Below are 21,356 nucleotides of genomic sequence, written 5' to 3' on the forward strand. Positions count from 1 at the left end.
TTGAACACTAGATATAGATAGATATAATTTATTGCCACGCAACCAGGGTCGGTGGAAATTTGGGTTGTCAGCAGCGAGACAATAATAAAGAACACACAACCACAATAAAACTGTAAGACAAACATCCACCACAGCATTCATCACTGTGGTGGAAGGCACAAAATGTGGCCAGTCCTCCTCCATTTGCCCCCCGTGGACAGGACCAGAGTCCAGAGTCAGTCCAGGATCGGCTCTTCCTCACCGGAGACCGCGGCTTTAAGATGGTGTAGGCCGATCGGTCGAGATTTAAAGACTCCGCCGCAGCCAGAAGCACCGCAGACTGCAGGGCCGGCGGTCGAAGCTCCCCTCCAGGGGTGATGGTGAGTCCATGCCGGACCCGCGGTAGAAGTTGGCCGCGGGCCGGCAGTGATGGCTTCTTCTTCCCCCGGGTCCCCCACGAGGGATCCGGGCTGTAGACGCCGCGCCAGCTGGAACTCTGCAGACCGCGGCTTCAGGCTGTCGGCAGCCCCGGGCCACCGGAACGGAGCGCTCCCCTCCAGCAAGCCCTCCAGCGAGGGCTCACCCGCTCCACGCTGAGAGTCCACGCTGCGCCCGCCGCTGAAGCCCCCGGGCGCGTCTCCGGGAAAGGCCGCGCCGATCCTTGATGTTAGGCCACGGGGGAGGCGACCTGGAAAAACGCGCCTCTCCATGGAGGAGGCGACCGAAGCGGTTTTCCCCTTACCCCCCCACACCACCCCCCACACAAAACACACGAAGGAACATTAAATACACACTTTAAAACGTACTAAAAAATAAAAAAAGGTTGAAAAAACTGACGTGCTGCTGACATGGCTGCTGCCAGAGCAGCGCCCCCTACAGCAGACTCCAACTTAACTTTGAGCTATTACACCAGGGACTTTGGACTTTGATTTTGGTTCGCAGTGATGAATGCTGTGGTGGATGTTTGTGTTACAGTTTTATTGTGGTTGTGTGTTCTTTATTATTGTACTGCTGCTGACAACCCAAATTTCCACCGACCCTGGTTGTGTGGCAATAAATTCTATCTATCTATCTATCTATCTATCTATAGAGTTTTTTACTTATTGAACTTTTTGTTGTTTTTTTCTTGTGCTATCTATTGAGTGCTGTGTTTACAAACCTGTTGTAAGCTCCTGCATGTATGAATGTCATTGTTCCTTTTCAGTACATCGGACAATTAAACACTCTTGACTCTTGAAGTTACTGACGCAGAATCATTATTGAAATCTTAGATGCAGGGGTCAAAAGGTCTCTGCCAATGGTTGACGTGATCATTCTACTTTCCTATGTCGAGTTCCAGTTATCTTAAAATGTTCAAAGTGTAGTATTAAACGTGCTTACAAATCAAGTTAGTGGTACATTGCTTACTGCCATACTGCTACATTGCTGAGAGTAATGGCACTTAGGCAATTTGTTTGGGTAACTACAGGCGACTGCTGCTAAATTTTCAACATGTTGAAAATGTTTCGGGAATAGTGGCAACAATTTCTGCTGCCGTAGGTTGTCGTAGGAGTTGTCGTGGGTGCTGTTGTAGATTGTTGCAGGTGAATTCCATTAAAATTAGTCCCTGGCAGCCGCCTAAAGAGTCGCCTAAGTGGGACGGGCCCATTAAGGTGTTTGTACGAGATGCATTCAATTGGTTACTTTGTCTGTATACGAAAAGGCTTGATTAAATTACCTGTTAAAACTTTCAATAATAAACATAGTATAAACAATTATTTTATTTTTTTGTCTTGCCCTCTTTCAGTTTCCATCGATGTGTGAGAAACTACGCTTGACTGTTTTTGATTGGTAAGTATGCAGCAAAAGCTTTGAATCCCTGATTATTGATTTAATTGAATGCTTTATGTGAATGGAGAAGTGTAGATAATTCCTAGAAATGATTGGCCTTGGGGTAGTGTCATCTTCGACAGTCACCTTGTTGATGCTGAAGTTCAGGGAAGCAAAGAAGATGTGAGGCAGGAAGTTGCGTGTTTAAGAGAGAGTAACTGCACTTTAGTAACGACTTGGGCACATTTACTAAAAGGTAGGTTTGTCCTAATTAGAAATGTTTCCTGCATTAGCAGGTGGTTATAACTTGAATATGTCTGGATTTTGCTAGCAGCAATGGGCAGCCTACCAGGATCAATGTGCAGGACCTCTGTACATTAGCAGTGTGGGGTTTTTTTCATTAGTGATCTTTTAGTTATGTAACTTATTGTGGGACGTGAAGTGCTCCATTTTTCTTCAATGACAATCAAAAAGCAAATAGGTTTGCAGTGGGATAAGGAATGTAACTTAAAAGAATGGTTGATGTATGCTACTGGGGGCGGGAACAATGTTTAATATTGTACACAAATCTTGCTAAATGTTCTTGCTCCTTCAAATTGTAGTAATTCAGTTGACTGCATTACAAAATCCTCGAATTATATTTTCAAGTACCAAATAATTTATTTGATAAAGTTGGTTCATGCTGGTAAAGCCATTGATTCTAAAGGGATCTGCTCACTTGCAAGTCCGCAGATTGCCTAAGTGCAGATGCAAGCTATTAAAAAGGATTCTTTGCGACAGGATTTGCTCCTATTTGGAAGAGAATGGGTTAATTGCGATCGGTCAGCATGGCATGGTACACAGCAGTTCGTATTTCACTAATTTGATTGAGTTTTTTTGAGGAGGTAACAAAGATGATGAGTGCGTATAGGGCAGTGGGTGTTGTCCGTGTGGATTTCAGTAAGGTATTTCAAAAGGTCACCCCTGGTATGCTGATCCATAAGATTAATGGTGATTTGGCCATATGGGTATAGAACAGGCTAACCCTTGGACAGAAGGTTGCAGTGGGAGGACTATATTCGGGCTGGAGGTCGGTGACCAGTGGAGTTCTGCAGGGATCTGTCCAGGACAGATCTGCTCTTAGTGATATATAGAAATTACTTGGACATAAGCACAGATGGGTTGGTTAGTTAGTGTGCAGATGACACCAAGATTGCTGGCTTTGCAGACTGTGAGGAAGGCTGTCAATATTTCAGTGGGATATACAGGTCAGTTACTGAAATGGGCAGAGAAATGGCAGATGGAATTTAATGTGTGAGGTGTTGCACGTTTTGAGGTTAAATGTACAATTAATGGCATGACCCTTACCAGCACTGATGTACAGAGGCATCTTGGGGTTGAAGTCCATAACTTCCTGAAGGTGGTAAAGAAGGAATATGGTGTGCTCGCTTTCATAGGTCAGGGCATTAAGCATGAGTCAGGAAGTCATGAAGCAGCATTTTGTACTTTGAGGCCACATGTAGAGTATTGTGTGGAGTTCAGGTCACCATTACAGGAAGCATGTTGGAATGGGTGCAGATGACATTTACTAGAACAATGCCTGGATTAAGGGGTGTTAACTATAGGGGGAGGTTGTGCAGACTTGGATTATTTTCTCTGGAACGCTGGAGGTTGCGGGAAGACCTGATAGCAGTATGTAAAATTATGCGAAGAATAGATAATCGGAACCTTTTTTTCAGGATGGAATTATAAAATATTAGAGGACATAGCTTTAAATTGAGAGATTATGGCAAAGATTACAAGAGATGTGTGTGGCATGTATTTTTACACAGAACTGGTGAGTGCTTGGAATGCGCTGTCAGGGTTAGTGGATAAGGCATGAAAATGGAAACTACTGTATTTTTGCGACTATTGCAAATTGTTGTGATTGTTTCGCCTGCATTCAGTAGCTTCAGACGCTAACCTCAAATCGCCTTGATAAATTGGAACAATGAATGGGATGGCATATTCAGTTTTTGTTTTGTTGGCCTTCCACTGGCTTCTTATTACCAGGATAAGATCTGGATCGGCCTAATTTTAGGCAGTAATAACAACAAATATATACACGTCTTTTAGGGATCGGGTGACTGGAAATGATGCAATTGGGACGGCGTATTTGTTCCTGTCCAAGATAGCATCATCCGGAGGAGAAGTTGAAGGTTTGTGCTTTATTCCCTTCATTGTACTGTTGCTATTGATTTGCAATTGGAAGCTTCCACTGAGGAGTTTTAGATAGAAGATTACTCCTTTATGGGGAAAGGAATCGGAGTTTGTGGTTCTAATTTGATAATACTTAAGGGCCTCTACCGCTTGGGCATCATTTGCGCGTCACGCAGGTGGCGGGCGAAGATTTTGTGAATCCCAAAACCCTGGAGCGCCGAGCGCATCCGCGCGTCATAACCTCCGCTACCACGTCACAACGCGCACATGACGCAAAAATGATGTCGCGTCGTGACCCGTAAATGATATCGCGTAAATGACCTGCAAATAACGCCCAAGTGGGACAGCCCCTTAAATAGAGTAAGAGCACATTTGCACAATTTGTGAGTAATTTGCCATTATTTTGGGTCAATTAGATTTGTAACACTCTTGCATTCTCAAATGAAATATACCAGAGGTTGTATATGTTCCCTATACTTTACAATCACAAAATATGTGCACTATTTGACTTTTGAATGCAATCTTCATTTCCGGCTTAATATTGTATTGTGGTCCAAAAGATCACTGTGGAACATGCTCAAGTAAGTTATGTTCACTGTACTTCCTAACGAGCTGAATTACTTTTCAATGCCATTAATTTGTAATATTTGGCTTTGGTGTAAAAAGAACAGTCCTCAACCGCAATCATAATAACCATCAGATATAGGAGGAGAATTAGGCCATTCAGTCCATCGAGTCTACGTGCCATTCAATCATGGCTATTTTCCCTTCTCAACCTCATTCTCCTGCCTTCTCCCCGTAACCTATGACGCACTTCCTAATCAAGACGCTATCTATCTCCACTTTAAACGTCAAGTGCCTTGGCCCCCACAACTATCTGTGGTCGTGAATGTCACAGATTCACCACCTGCTGGCTACAGAAATTCCACCTCATCTTCTGGGCTCTCCCATTACTGTAAACATCCTTTCCTTGTCCGCTAAATCCACGTCTTTCATTATCCAGTAGGTTTCAATGAGATTCGCCCTGTCCTTAAACCCGAGCAAGTGTAGGCCCAAAACTGTCAAACGCTGCTTGTACCTTAACCCAATCTTCTTCAGGGTCATTCTCATAGGCTTCTTCTGGACCCTCTCCAAAACCTGCATATCCCTCGGGTATCGGGCCTAAAACTGCTGACGATATTCCAAACATGGCCTCACTAATGCTTTACAAGGCCTTGGAATTCCATCCTTGCTTTTATATTCTAGTCCCATCGAAATGAATGCTGGCATTCCATTTGCCTTCCTTACTGCTAACTCACGCTCCAAATTAGCCTTTTGGGAATCTTGGATAATTAAAGCTTCCCCTTCCTCTAGCTCTCTACTAATACTTGCTACGTTATATGCTTTAGCTTTTATGCTATCTTTCACTTCCTTTGTCAATGACTGTGGCCTCATTCTCCTCTTGGTATGTTTCTTCCTTGTTGGGATGGAAATGCACTGTGTCTTTCCAATTGCTCCCAGACACTCCTGCCATGGTTGTTCTATTGTCATTCCCCCCCGGGTCCCCCTTCCAATTAACTTTAGCCAGCTCATTCCCTCGTGTTTCTATGGTTGCCTTTACTCAACAGTGATACTGATACATCTAATTACAGCTTCTCAAACTGCAGGTTGAATGCTATCATATTATGAACACTTCATTCACCCTAAGCTCCTTAATCAAGCCTGGTTCCTTGCACACCAACTGATCCAGAATTGCCTTTCCCTGAGTGGACTCGACCATGAACTTGTCTAAGAAGCCATCGCGCAGGCATTCTACAAGTTCCTTTTCTTGTGCTCCAGTACTGACCTGATTTTCAGTCGACTTGCATATTGAAATGCACCACGGCCACATTGTCTTTTGTTTTTACATGCCTTATTTGCAGTATTTTACTTTTGAGGGTCCCACAGCTTCTGGTTTCCATGCCGCTTAATGGGAATATAAGTTGATCTTCCACCGAGTGAACTAACTCAACTCAAAGTTGAATCGACTCCTCATTTGAAATTTTCATTAATGCCCATTGTGTTAACATATGAATGCTGAGCAAATGTTTTAAAATCACTCCCACCCCCCTTAATGGGCACCCAAGTAGCATCACGTCACAGCTGTGTAATGTTGGCTGTACCTCTCTTGATCCACTGTTTTATGCTCATGACTTCATAAGGGATAGGAGCAGGATTAGGCCATTCAGCCCATCAAGTCTACTCCACCATTCAATCGTGGCTGATCTATCTCCCCCCCCCCCCCCCCCCCCCCATAACCTCATTTTCCCTGCCTTCTCCCCCCATAAACTCTGACACCTGCACTAATCAAAAATCTATCTGCCTATCTTTGCCTTAAATATATCCACTGACTTGGCCGCCACAACCTTCTGTGGCAAAGAATTCAACAGATTCACCACCCTCTAATGAAATAAGTTTCTCCTCATCAACTTCCTAAAAGAACGTCCTATAATTATGCGGCCATGCGCTCTAGTCCGAGACTCTCTCACTAGTGGAAACATCCTCTCCACATGCAGTATATCCAAGCCTTTCACTGTTCCGTATGTTTCAATAAGGCCCCCCCCCCCCCCCCATTCTAAACTCCAGCAAGTGCCGACAAACGCTCATCCTAGGTTAACCCACTCATTCCTGGGATCATTCTTGTAAACCTCCTCTGGACCCTCTCCAGAGCTAACGCATCCTTCCTCAGATATGGGGCCCAAAACTGCTCACAATATTTCAAATGCGGCCTGACCAGCACCTTATAGAGCCTCAGCATTACATCCCTGTATTTGTACACAAGCCCTCTCGAAATAAATGCTAACATTGCATTTGCTTTTTGATTTCCTGATATAATTTGTGTCCAAAATCCTGCCTACTATTTGGAGGCCTACCTCCCATCAACATCTGTTTTACCCTTGCCGTTTCTTAACTCTCTTTAGGTAGTTTTGACCCTTGTATTTCGATTTGTTTTAGTTTATTTTAGTTTGGAGATGCAGCATGAAAACAGAACCTTCGATCCACCGAGTCCGCACCGACCAGCGATCCCCACACATTAACACTATCCTACACACACTAGGGCCAATTTTACATTTACACCAAACAATTTAACCTACAAACCTGTACGTCTTTGGAGAGTGGGAGGAAACTGAAGATATCGGAGAAAACCTACGCAGGTCACGGGAAGAACGTACAGACGTCGTACAGACAACCACCTGTAGTCCGATCAAACCCGGGACTCTGGCATTGTAAGGCAGAAGTTCTACTCTGCCCACACAGATTCTATGTCTTCTGAACCTGCCATTTCTTGTTAACTATTGGTTTTCATTCCTTTCAAACGAAGTCCCTCTGCCCACCTGCCTGTCTTTTTGATAGGACGTGCATCTGTGGATATTTAGCTCCCAGCTCGTCCAATTTTAGCCACGACTCGCGATGCCCCTAACGTTGTACCTGCCGATCTTTAGCTGTAGCTGTGCTACAAGCTCATCCATCTCAATGACGGACCACTGGGAGACATGTTTCAAACATAAATATGTAATGCCCTTTCATTTGGAGCTTCCAGCACGAGGCCAATGACCAAAACAGTTATTTGCCCCCTCTTGTGTTGCTCACTATGCATGTTGTTCGGGCTACTAGAAAACATGTAGCCCAAACTCTATTCCAACTGTGCCCTCAATTCAGAACGTTTTACATCCTGCCCTTGTACACTGAGCCCCAACTAGTGAAGGCTGGAATGTTGTATGTCGCCCTCACCACCAAGTCACTCTGTGTTGTCGCCCTGCGGGACGTTTAGATTTGTACACCAAGGTCTCATTGACCCTCAATTCTTCGTGGCACCCTCCCATTCCTGATGTGTGATCTATCCTTATGAGAAATGTTCTAATGGTACTGGTTTATTTGTGGTCATGTACAAATGAAAAGATCAGAAAATGCAAGCTTTTCCCCAAGGTTTCATTATTTTCTATCAAAAATGAATGCAGAATTCCTTTCATAGTACGAGGCTATTACAATGTCAGATTGTCTACAATTGAACATGCTTTTCTGAATCTGTACGTCCTTGTTATTAACTAATGTAAAAATCATTGTAAACATGTTTTCTCTTTAGCTGTGGAGACGTGGACAAGGTTGGTAGGTACCTTGTTATAGTTTAGCTTTCTACACTTCAAACTGGAAGGTGGTAAACAAAGTAACTGAACAAATTGACAAATGAAGAGAGGTTTCTGACATCTGTACTTGTTCCTCAATATAAAGGACTTGTCCCACCAGCGTGCGATTGCATGCGTCTAGCGCGACCAAACGTGGTGGCTTGAGACGTACGGCCTCGGGCGGCCGGTCCCACTTCCAAGCGTGGAGGCGTATGGAGTTGAGCGGGGCTGGTCCTGACATCATACTCACCAATCAGCTGGGCAGGAGGCGGGCTGACTGAATTTGGACGTCGCACGGCGTCGGGCGGTGACGTCATCACGCAACGGCACGCGGGGCGGTGACGTCATCACGCAACACCACGCGCTAGGCGTACGCCGTCAATGCGGCTGCGGGTCGACAGGCCGTTGGCGCGTGGGATTTTCGGACAGTGCAAGATTTTTGGAGCCCCGCGCAATGTCGGGACCAGCCCCGCACAACTCCATACGTCTCCACACTTCGAAGTGGGACCGGCCCCGCGAGGCCGTACGCCTCAAGCGACCACTTTTGGTCACGCTAGACGCGTGCAATCGCATGCTGGTGGGACAGGCCCTTAACTCCTGATCCAATCCGAAAATAAATCACTCGCCCTCTATGGTTTGCATTTCAACTGCATACCATGTGCCAAATAACTGCAGGAGACAATGCTTTCGAATTGTCTTTTTCCAGAGTGCCTGGGGGGTCCTCGTACTATGCAGAATATGTCAGGTAATATGGTTGATGTCTGTCTGTATCCACAACATGGTGTGCAGTAGCAGCCTGCAAATGATCTTCACAAAGCCTCACATTCCCAAACTATTCCACAAGGTGCAGGGGTTCACTTGAAACATGCCACATATATGGAGAAGTCATGAGATTCTCGCTCACTGCTTGCACAGTGGTGTTATGAAGCAGATTAAACTGGCTCTGTATGGTACCTATAACATTGTGACTGGCTAATAACTTATTTTGAAATGTTTTAACCCATGTTTTGTTTTCCTACAATCCAGATGATGAGGGAACTGGGGCTTCTCCAGCAAATGAAGGTTCATTTCTTGGTCTAATCTTTAAACATACACTGCCAAATATAACGCATTGCTGTAAAACAGGGTACTGATTATAGTGTGTGTATAATACAAGGTTTATCATTGAGTTGGGTCAATTTGTCTCTGTAAATGAACGATGCAAAGATATTTGGCAATGGATGTATTCATACATAATGGCGACAAGACCTGAGCTATTTAGCTGGCTTGACAATCCTTTTCCCTACTTGTAATAGACTCTGAAAAAATGTGGGCCCACTGTGCATTAACTGGTAAAGTGACAAGTGGTACATTTCCCTTTAGTACCAGTTTGGGATGAAAAATGAAATTGCAAATTCTAGGTTGTAAACCGTCCACCACGAGACTGTGATCACGTTGGTTTTCTCTCTTGGCCCTCCTTCCATTCCTGGCCATGGCTGGCATTGGCATCGTTATTGGCAGCTTCCCAGCACTTAGATCAACCAGACTGAGCCCTGTGAACCCCTCAACAACAAGTGCTTCCAACAGTAACAGCTGCATAGCAGTCACGAGTGGCCTCTTTGGCCACTTCAGTCTTTTCTTGCTTTAGAATGCTTCCAATGTAAAACAAAAGTGAGGTTATCCACTTTGGTGGCAAAAACTGGAAGGCAGATTACTAAAATGGCGTCAAGTTGGGAAAAGGGGAAGCACAACGGGATCTGGGACTCCTTGTACATCAGTCTATGAAAGTAAGCATGCAGGTACAGCAGGCAGTGAAGAAAGCGAATGGCATGTTGACCTTTATAACAAGAGGAATCGAGTAATGGAGCAAAGAGGTCCTTCTGCAGTTGTACAGGGCCCTAGTTAGACCACACCTGGAGTATTGTGTCCAGTTGTGGTCTCCTAATTTGAAGAGGGACATTCTTGCTATTGAGGGAGTGTAGCGTACAAGGTTAATTCCCGGGATGGCGGGACTGTCATGTGCTGAGAGAATGGAGCGCCTGGGCTTGTACACTCTGGAGTTTTTTTTAAAAAACATATTGATTGTTAAGGGCTTGGACACGCTAGAGGCAGGAAACATGTTCCCGATGTTGGGGAAGTCCAGAACCGGACCAACAGTTTAAGAATACGGGGTAAGCCATTTAGAACGGAGACGAGGAAACATTTTTTCTCACCGAGAGTTGTGAGTCTGTGGAATTCTCTGCCTCAGAGGGCGGTGGAGGACGGATACTTTCAAGAGAGAGCTAGATAGGGCTCTTAAAGATAGCGGAGTCGGGAGATATGGGGAGAAGGCAGGAACGGGGTATTGATTGGGGATGATCATCCGTGATCACATTGAATGGTGGTGCTGGCTCGAAGGGCCGAATGGCCTACTCCTGTACCCATTGTCTATTGTCTAAAATAGTGGAGTATTTGCGAAGATAGACACAATATGCTGGAGTAACTCAGCGGGACGGGCCGCGTCTCTGGATAGAAGGAATGGATGACATTTCAGACCGACAGCGGGGAGAGGGAGGCACAGAGATATGGAAGGATACGGTGTGAAAACGAGAGAGAAAAGGCGACGAAAATCAAGGAAAATGCAGAATAGATCACTGTCAGCCTGGGGAAGGTGACAACGAGGTATAGAAAAACAATTCAGCTAAGATTGGGTAACGGAGCAAGATGTGGACTGTATTGAAGATCACTTTACTGCCATGTTTGATATTACCTTTGTCCAAATGATGTCCATCTTTATAATTCTAGTCCATTGTTGTCCCAAATCGGTACTTAGGAAGCTCCTTGCAAATTGTCTGCCAAAATGTTTAAGCCTTTTAATATAATTCATTTTACTTACTAATACAATTTGTTTTAAAATTGATGCACTTTTAATTTCTCCAATAATAATTTGCACTAACAGAAAAATGAAACTATTGGCATTGCCCATTTAGATATATGGAACTATACAATGCTGGTAAAATGCACAGTGATCCCACATGCTTTGGCCAAAAGCTATACTAATTGCTTAAAATCATTGTGTGTGTGTGTGTGTGTGTGCGTGTGAAATAACTGCTTGTTATTATATTAAGCCTTGTTCTTCCACAGAAGCTAAATGATTATTTTGTTTGAAAAGCACAAGATTAGACACATAGTTACTATTTGGTTTGTTAATTAAAGAAGGAATTGTCAATTCAATCATAATCATACTTGATTAGCCAAGTATGTTTTGCAACACACGAGGAATTTGATTTGCCTTATAAAAACCAATAAAAAGCAACAAAACACACAAAACACATTTTAACATAAACATCCACCACAGTGACTCCTCCACATTCCTCCCTGTGATGAAAGACGGAAAAAAGTTTGATCTCTTCCCTTCTTTGTCCTCCCGTGCGGTCGGGGGGGTCTCGCGCCCTCCGTTGACGGGGTGATCTTGGCTCCGTAGCTGGCGGGAGTCTCCACGCATTGTTTCCATGAATAGACTGTCTTTATTCATTTTTTCTGCTTTAGACTCTCTTTCTAACCATCTTCCCCATATTTTTGACCCTCCTGCAATAACCAGAATGGGATCTTGGTACATTCAGATAATTAGTAGGAAGCAGTTTTGAAGCACGAGTTGAAGTGCAATATTTAAAAGCAAGATTCCCATGATGAATGCATTGATTCTTTTCATGGAGATGTTTTTCACTACTTTCCAAAACGCTTTAGATGTGGTCTCTGCCAAGTATAACTAAGCTTTCCTGTGCCTGACCAATTTGAGGCTTTGAATTATTGCAGAATTATTATTTTTAAAGATATATATATTAGCAAATAATTCTGATCTTTATACGGGTGAATTATAGAGCAGATGTTGATAAATATTTGAAAGGCATTTTTGGTGTACTGCAGAATGTTTGATAATCATTTTTCTATCATTTTGAAAGAGAAGTGGTCGTGTAGATTCATGTTGGCATCTTCCCTAAGTAACTAAGTAAATAAGAAATACGACCAATTTGATTTCTTGCCTCTGGCTAGCTGCCATAATTTATTCCTTTGACTATCAGGTTTGAATTTAATGAGTTTGGATCTCTAGTAGATCTGATGTCAGTGTCCTTCTCTTCTGCGCTTGTTTCTACTTTCCAACTGGGAAGTCGGCAACTCTCGTTCTCACAGCTCACCCCTCTATATCTCGGTATCTCCCTCTCCGCTGACCCTCAGTCTGAAGAAGAGTCTCGACCCGAAATGTCACCCATTCCTTCTCTCCAGTGACACTGCCTGCACTTGGACTTGTTCTAATTTTGCAATGCTTTACTACATATATCAGAGGGGATTCGGCACAACATGTTTGAATAAGTACAACAAATTCTATGATTATTTCTAAACCTTGGGTAACAACACCCACAATGTGACTGTGACTGTGACCAATGGTGAAAACACTCTCTGATCCATTATCTGAGGCTGTGTGAAAGAACTGGGCAATGTAGAATTGGCATTTAAATTTGATATCAAAACCCGTTTTGGAAGAATTTAAAGTATATGTGTGTCTAACTCTTTATGCTTCTGTGTAATTTAATTCTGTGGTGGTGTTACAAGACTCTTTATTCTTTGTTTACAGTGTAATGTTGCACTGTCTATTAAACTGGGGTATATATTGCCTACTTGGGTTCCAGTTAAGTGATCTCATTAAAGCAGTTGGGTTTTTTTTGGTTTTTAATTTAAATATTATTGCTTCAGATTTTCCACTTGGGGCTTCAGAGGGTTAGACTTGGTTATATTCGGTTGAATGAAGGTACTTGGGAACTGGTTCAATGATTTAATGGCAGCCATTTTAACTTTAGGGTTTCACTGGGCCTTCAGTCCTTTTTTGTATTTCATCTGCAGAGCCATTCCATTCTCACATGGAATCAGTGAGAGTCTTTGTACAAAACAGATCCCCACTGCAAGCTCTTCTCAGCGAGTTGAGAAAAGTTCTGATGGGAATTGAAACAACCCCAAGCAATGGGTGCAAGTCGTAGGCTCTTTGTTCAGTATCATAACTCTGTTAGAAAGTTATAATTTAACACTCTTTTGTCTGTTTCAGGAGATTTTCCATAGACATGGTTGCAGGGAGAATGTCTGTATCTTTCTTCTTCATTTTCTCACTACTCATTCCATACGATGGAGTTTAAGAAAATAATCTGGTTCTTGGCAGTCCGAGTTAGTGAGGCCTTGAAGTCTGGTGAAATAAATTCATAGTTGCTGTCTAGAAAGTATTGTACATTAACGTTAACTTCACTACCATATAATCCAAGCTATTACTCCAGCTTTTCAGTATGTTGTCACACTCTGCAGTTGCTGTGTATTTGTTATGCAATCTGTGCACATGCTAACAGACTAACTTGCACTAACTTGAGTGAGTGCTTTGAAGATCCCGGTCTGGTTTGCTGACCACTCTGTGTTTCGATAGGGGAAACGGGAGAAGAATCAATAGGGTTTCTTCCAGCTTTTGGCCCTTCGTTCATCAACTTTTACGGGAGCCCTCGGGAATTCACTGGCCTGCCTGATCCTTACGAAGACTTGAACCATGGGAAGGTTAGTCAGAATAATGTAACTCTCCATATGATGTAAGTACTGTGTGTCAATGTATACAATAACTTAATCGTGGAAATTACTATTATGTTGGTGTGCTCATTTGTGTTTTGTTGTAGAAATCAATGTCTTCAGCACAAAGACTGGAGTTTTAAACTGAGGCATGGTGTAGGTACAATGGATAAAATTGCAACAGTGTCATGGGGAAGATTCTCCATTGTACTTGTACGTCTTGTATGAGGCCACACCTGGAGTATTGTGTGCACTTTTGGTCCCCTAATTTGTGGAAGGACATTCTTGCTATTGAGGGAGTGCAGCGTAGGTTTACAAGGTTCATTCCCGGGATGGCGGGACTGTCATATGCTGAGAGAATGGAGCAGCTGGGCTTGTACACTCTGGAGTTTAGAAGGATGAGAGGGTATCTTAATGAAACATATAAGATTATTAAGGGCTTGGACACGCTAGAGGCAGGAAACACGTTCCCGATGTTGGAGTCCGGAAGCAGGGCCACAGTTTAAGAATAACGGGTAAGCCATTTAGAACGGAGACGAGGAAACACTTTTTCTCACAGAGAGTGGCGAGTCTGTGGAATTCTCTGCCTCTGGGGGTGGTGGAGGCCGGTTCCCTGGATACTTTCAAGAGAGAGCTAAATAGGGCTCTTAAAGATGCACAGTCAGGGGATATGGGGAGAAGGCAGGAACGGGGTACTGATTGTGGATGATCAGCCATGATCACATTGAATGGCAGTGCTGGCTCGAAGGGCCGAATGGCCTACTGCACCTATTGTCTATTATCTTCGTACTTGTGCATATGACAATAAACTCGACTTGAGCCATTGGCTTCAAGTCGGCAAGTCAAGTTTATTTGTCACATACATATACGAGACGTGCTTCTTGTCATCTGATATAGCACTGATTCTATACACAGACTACAGATTCAGGAGGTTGCTCACAAGATGCTTTTGGAAATGGCAATGCTGAACCTATTCAGTGATATGTAGTTCTAAGTAACCGTGACAAAACGAGCAACAAAGCATTCAAAAGCATTTGAATTTCTAGATTGCCACAATCTTACAGCTGTGTTTTAGTTATTTAGGGACGACAGATGGCACAATGGGCTAAGTGTTCGGCTGGCGACCGGAAGGTAGCCGATTCGAATCCCGCTTGGAGTGCATACTGTTGTTGTGTCCTTGGGCAAGACACTTCACCCACCTTTGCCTGTATGGAATTTAATCTAATTATGTGAAGCACTTTGGGGTCAATGTAAGTTGACTGAAAATGTGCTATATAAATAAGATTATTATTATTATTATTATTATAGTTGTTGGGAAAAACTGACCCAAAAATCTTCACTTTCCTTTTACTTTAAGGGTGAAGGCGTTTCATATCGAGGCCGACTATTAGTTGAACTCCACACACAGCTTGAAGGTAGTCCAGAGAAGAAGCTGGAAGACATACCAAGTGATGATGTTTTGGTTGTTCAGGTTAGTTGAACACGGAAATTTGGTTAACTCTGTAGGAAGGAGCCCGGATGCTGATGATACACCAAAGATAGACACAAAATGTTGGAGTAAACTCAACGGGACAGGCAGTGCCTCTGGAGAGAAGGAATGGGTGACGTTTTGGGTCGAGGCCCTTCTTCAGTCCGAAGAAGGGTCTCGACCGGAAACGTCACCCATTCCTTCTATCCAGAGATGCTGCCTGTCCCGCTGAGTTTACTCCAACATTTTGTGTCTATCTTTGATTAATTGTGGTGACTCTTCATAATCCTTTGGTTTTAAAAAGCATTCTCCAGGGCAGAATAATAAAGAACCAGGATACTGGCAGGAAGATCCACAATATGTATCCCGAACTGGAATGGCACCTTTTTACCCCTCCCCCACCCCTTCTACCTTACTTTCATTCCTCTAGTTTCACATTCCACCACTCTTCAATCCTTTAGTCTCACGCCTTTTCATCCCTGGCCCCTGTCCACTATCTGCCTACCCCCCCCCCCCCCCCCCCCCCCCATCTCTCTATTACCCACCAGGCTTTATCCTGCCCCTCCTCTCTTCCAGCTTTCTTTCCTCCCTCTACAATTGATCTGGAGAAGGGTCCCTATCCATGTTCTCTGGCACTGCCGCCTGACCCACCTAGTCACTCCAGCACTTTGTCTCTTTTTTTGTGTAAACCCGCATGCGCTGCTCGTTGCATCCACATAATATAACACTCAATTTCCTAATTCACTTCAATCCTGCTGGACATATACAGGAAGAGATGTATCAGCAGAGCCATCTCCATCATCAAAGACCCCCTACCAGCCATCGCATCACATATTCTCCATCCTGCCATCTGGGAAGAGATACAGGAGCATTAGCTGCAAAACCAGCAGGATGCTCCTCAGCTTCTTCCCGCAGGCTATAAGACTGCCAAATGGACTTTGCCCCCTGCCAAAGTATCGCACACCAACCACCAACCTGGGCACACTGCAGCAGAGCCGCTGCCGATCAGAACGCCTGTTGAATGTTTAGTATTGAATGTTAAATTTGTTCAATGACACATGTATTTTTATTTCTATTTATTTTTAATGCACACTGAATGGACACTGGTTGAGCAACGTTTTTTTGTTTCCTCTGGGTATGTGAATACTCAGGAAATGACAATAAAGATATACAATACAATACAATACACTTGATCCAAGATAACAGGAAAATGCCTGCTTGTTTTAATCATCTCCTCTCACAGAAATTAATATTCTTTAATTCACGACTTCTGTCTTCAAATCTATGCATGTATTTTAAAACTTGAAGGCTTTTATTATTCCTTGTTGCCATTTTTTTCTGCGTCAAATGGTAAATATTTGATAGTAGTATTTTAGTTTAGTTCATTGTCACGTGTACTGAGGCACAGTGAAACGTTTTTGTTGCATGCTAACTAGTCAGCGGAGTGACAATACATGATTACAATCGAACCATTTGCAGTGTACAGATACATGATGAGGGAATAACCTCTAGTGCCAGGTAAATCCAGTAAAGTCCAATCAAAGATAGTCCAAGGGTCACCAATGAGGTAGATAGTAGCACTGGGCTGCTCTCTGGTTGTGATAGCATGGTTCAGTTGCCTGATAACAGCTGAGGGAAAAACTGTCCCCGAATCTGGAGGCTATACCTTTTGCCCGATGGATGAGGGGAGAAGAGGGAATGGCCAGGGCACGATTCGTCCTTGATTGGACTGCTGGTCTTGCCAAGGCAGTGTGAGGTATTTACAACAGTGATCCAATTTTCAATTCTTATGATCCTGTTCCACCTTACGCCTCCCTTCCCATCACATTCCCTCCAAATCCGCCTTCTGGAAAATGCTGGACAGAGATGTCCTCACCTTCCACACAGCAAGCCTGATATTTTCTACCATTATATTATCATCATCGCTTCAAAGGTCGGCTCTCTCTAACAGATATCATTCCATATAACCATATAACAATTACAGCACGGAAACAGGCCATCTCGGCCCTACACGTCCGTGCCAAACAACTTTTTTTCCCCTTAGTCCCACCTGCCTGCACTCATACCATAGCCCTCCATTCCCTTCTCATCCATATGCCTATCCAATTTATTTTTAAATGATACCAATGAACCTGCCTCCACCACTTCCACTGGAAGCTCATTCCACACCGAAATTCCATTCCCCTGCTTAATTATTTAGATGATGTAACACTTCATGATGCTGTGAAAGTGAGTCTTCACGTTGTTACAATTATCTTGTCCTTAGATTTCACTAAGTTTCTCATGACCATTTGCACATCCTCTCCAGCTCCCCATTAGAGTGATTTTAAAACAAAAAAGTTTACGTAATGTCACAAAGAGAGATTTAAAACTTGCATGCAATATTCAATCTCCAGCCAGCTGGAATGTTTCTTCCTTTTTGGCCTCTAGGTGCACTTTCAATAATTGAGGAAAGACTTGGGATGTATAAAACCAGATCCACCCAGCAGGAACCCAAAACATCAACCTTAAGTACCCTTTACCCTTCCATACCTCTTGAAACCCTCTCCCCTGACTCTGTCTGAAGAAGGGTCTCTACTCAAAACGTCACCTCTCCAGAGATGCTGCCTGCCCCGCTGAGTTACTCCAGCATTGTGTGTCTGTCTTCAGTGTAAACCAGCATCTGCAGTTCCTTCCTTCATAATCTATGTTGGTCTCAATGCTGCAGTATCCATTGGGAAACTGCGATGGGAGAACTCTTTGATGTGTTGGAGTATTTGAATCAAGGGGTTTTTGACATGCAATTTCATATCATTTTATACAGCTGTAGATTACTTCATCACCATGCCAAATACCAGGCCCCAGTCATGACCTCGGATGCCTTCTTTGTGGAGTTTGTCATTCTCCCTGCGAACCTGAGCCTGAACCAGGCTGCTCTGTCCCTCGTGTGAGATTGGAGAGGAAGAGGATGTGGGGATAATAGGTTTAATGTAAAGTTTGTGTACTTGGGTGGTTTATAGTCAGCACAGAATGGTGGGCCAATGGACCCATTTCCAGGGTTTATTTCTGAATCAAAGTCTCTATTATTTGATCTATCATTTTCACACCTTACATTCTCTCTGAACACCTTCCATATCTCTAGTTTCACCTCACCCCTGACTCTCAGTCTGAAGAAGGGTCTCGACCCGAAACTTCACCCATTCCTTCTCTCCAGAGATGCTGCCTGTGCCGCTGAGTTACTCCAGCGTTTTGTATCTATCTTCCCTGTTATTAATTTTATTTTTTTTGCTGACATGAGTTTCTGTAACACTTCCTGTTTCAGAAATATCAACGCCGACGCAAGTACAGTCTTTGCGCTGTCTTTTATGCCGCAACGATGCAGCAAGAAGTTGGAGATGCCATTCAGTTTGAAGTCAGCATTGGTAATTATGGGAATAAATTTGACAAGACCTGCAGGCCTTTGGCTTCCACCACTCAGTACAGTAGAGCCGTGTTTGATGGTGAGTATTACGTTTGCAAATCTGAGCCAACCGATATTTAATAGTTCTATTATAATACCCAGTATTATTAGTAAGTCAATATCAGGTGTTTTCTAACTGACTAATTTTTAGCACATTTTATGTCATTACTGTAGCGATTGAGTGTAATAGCTATTATTTTTGCACTTGAGGAATGTAATAATATCCAGAATTATAATTAAGGATTATGCCCTTTAAAATTGTGGATTTCATCACCAAAACATGGGCTCCAAAAAGTTGTTTTTTTTTTGGCCACCAGTTCAGGATCTCGTTCGTCAGATGTGGCCCTTGTGGCTAAGGGGATCAGGGGGTATGGAGAGAAGGCAGGTACGGGATACTGAGTTGGATGATCAGCCATGATCATATTGAATGGCGGTGCAGGCTCGAAGGGCCGAATGGCCTACTCCTGCACCTAATTTCTATGTTTCTATGTCAGTGTGAGCAGCCATTATCTTGAGCAGTGGCACATTATAACTGCAATGTTACCACAGGCATGCCCTGACCTGTGTAATAGGCGAATTAGGCACAAAATGCTGGAGTAACTCAGCGGGACAGGCAGCATCTCTGGAGAGGTGACGTTTCGGGTCAAGACCCGTCTTCACTCTGAAGAACCGTAATGTCATCCATTCCCTCTCTCCAGAGATGCTGCCTGTCCCGCTGAGTTACTCCAGCATTTTGTGTCTACCTTTGATTTAAACCAGGATCCGCAGTTCTTTCCTACACATAATAGGCGAGTTGTATAAACTCGCACTTATGTAAACAATTCACACTGGGTGGTCCTGTTTCCTGAATGACTGCGCTGTTGCATCGGGAGGATTGAGAGGGGTGGGTGTGACAGTGGCAAGATGAACGATAATGAGGGACGCAGGAGATTAACTCCCAGTCGTGTCGCTGACATCTTCCACAAGGGGCACCAGCGAGCCCTTCTTCACCAGCTGTTGCACCGTGTGGTTGACACGGCTGTGGTTGCGGCCCACGTTGTAGCCTCTGGCCGATGTTGCGTTCTTCGGGCAGTCGCCACTAGCAGGACATGCATGGTTACCGTGGGGCTCCCTCCTCTCTCACCAGCTGCCTCTGCTTCCTGTCAGCCGTTGCTTTGTCTGATCACGGCTGCTGCTCCGTTTCCCCCGCAGTCATTGACAAGTTCCAAGCTGGAAGATGTCGACCACTCTGGGGACAAGGGGGAGCGGTGTTTGTGGGGGGGGCAAAGCAACAGCCGACAGGAAGAAGTGGCAGCTGGTGAGAGGGGAGGGAGTCCCACAGTAACCAAGTGACCTGTTAGTAGCAGTGGCCAGAAAAGCACGGCATCAGCCAGAGGCTACAATGTGAAGCCCGCATCAACCGGATGGTGCTACAGCTGGTGAAGAAGGGTCACTGGCGAAGAGCTGTGGCTTTGCTGCCTAGACTTAGGATGAAACGACACAAAGTGGTGAATAACTCAGCAGACTGAATCGGTCTGAAGAAGGGTCCCGACCCAAAACGTCACCGATCTGTGTTTCCCAGAAATGCTGCCTTGACTTGCTGAGTTACTCCAGCACTTTGTGTCATTTTGTGTATTAACCAGCAACTGCAGTTCTTTGTTTCAACTTAGATTTTTGGTGATTCCAACTTGCATAAAGTCTGACGCATAAGGGTGCACTGACACAACCCTGACATAAGTCGGGAATGTCTGCACATATATAGGATCTGCTGCAGCACATTGCCAGGGCTTGAGCATTTCCTAACTAGAGAGGCCTGCTGAAGACAGCAGCTGCATTGGCCCTTGTCCGAATGTACATGTTGCTTGAAGCACTGTGTTTGTTTGTTGCTGTTAGTGAGAATAGTTATCAGTTGTATAGTCTACTGGAGACACATGGAGAAGGCAGAACACTTTTGGATCTATGCTGCCTTTCAGATCCTGGGGATGACCCAAAGTACTTCAGTCAAATTAATGACCTTTGTTGAACTGCAGTTACTGCTCAATCAGTAAATATAGAAGGGCACATGAGCAGGGCAATGTCCTGGCAGCTTTTGGATAGATGACAGTTGTTGGAAGTATAAGTGTTGGTTCAGACTCGAATACCCTGCTTTTTGAACGGTCTTCTGGAATACTTTGCCTTCTCCAGAACTGAAGAGACAGAAACTTGGCCTAGGTTCAAAGTTTACAAAAGATAAGATCTTTTGGCATTCGGGGACTCCATTCCTGCATTGAAATGTGAATTGTGTGAAGAGGTAAATCCTGAGGGAAAAGACAGCGTAAAAGAAGAATTGCGGTCATCTTACTTATGGGTCAAAATACAAGTCGATTGATAATAATTTGTTATGATGCTGTAAAATGTCATTTAGTATTGTTTTAGTGTGAATTGGCCAATGTATTAAGTTTCTAGTACTAATTTAGAGATCTTTGTCACACATGATAGTAATTAACTATGATAGGTTTATGGCATAATGTACCATAAATCTGTATAGTCTGAATTCTGTTTAAAAAGCCATTCTGTTATCTGATGTTGTTCCTTCATAATACCCATTGTATATTTATCAGCTTGATTTTGGCCTCGCAGCCATTCATTACCTGCATGAAGCAATAACAGCAGCACCTGCCCCAACATTTGTCGACATCAGTCGGCTAGTCCTCGAGCACAGTTATGCCTGGTTTTACATTTGTTTCTCCACTCAGTTAAACATCGATCACTCTTCCATCATGAACCCACCAAGGTTATTCCAAAACCCAAGCTTATCAAATTTATT

At 43.8% G+C, this 21,356-nt stretch overlaps 1 protein-coding gene across 1 annotated transcript in view; it reads left to right on the top strand.

Moving 5' to 3' along the window:
- The window catches only part of LOC129703906 (myoferlin-like), a 329,673-nt gene that overhangs the window by 109,726 nt on the left and 198,591 nt on the right, over positions 1-21,356 (top strand). Inside the window, exons 15-19 of the mRNA XM_055646609.1 lie at positions 1,766-1,809; positions 3,883-3,965; positions 13,531-13,655; positions 15,022-15,135; positions 18,434-18,611. Of these exons, the coding sequence (XP_055502584.1) occupies positions 1,766-1,809; positions 3,883-3,965; positions 13,531-13,655; positions 15,022-15,135; positions 18,434-18,611 (544 nt within the window). The remainder of the gene's footprint in view (positions 1-1,765; positions 1,810-3,882; positions 3,966-13,530; positions 13,656-15,021; positions 15,136-18,433; positions 18,612-21,356) is intronic.

The sequence above is a fragment of the Leucoraja erinacea genome, chromosome 15, assembly GCF_028641065.1.
Source record: "Leucoraja erinacea ecotype New England chromosome 15, Leri_hhj_1, whole genome shotgun sequence".
Lineage (NCBI taxonomy): Eukaryota > Metazoa > Chordata > Chondrichthyes > Rajiformes > Rajidae > Leucoraja > Leucoraja erinaceus.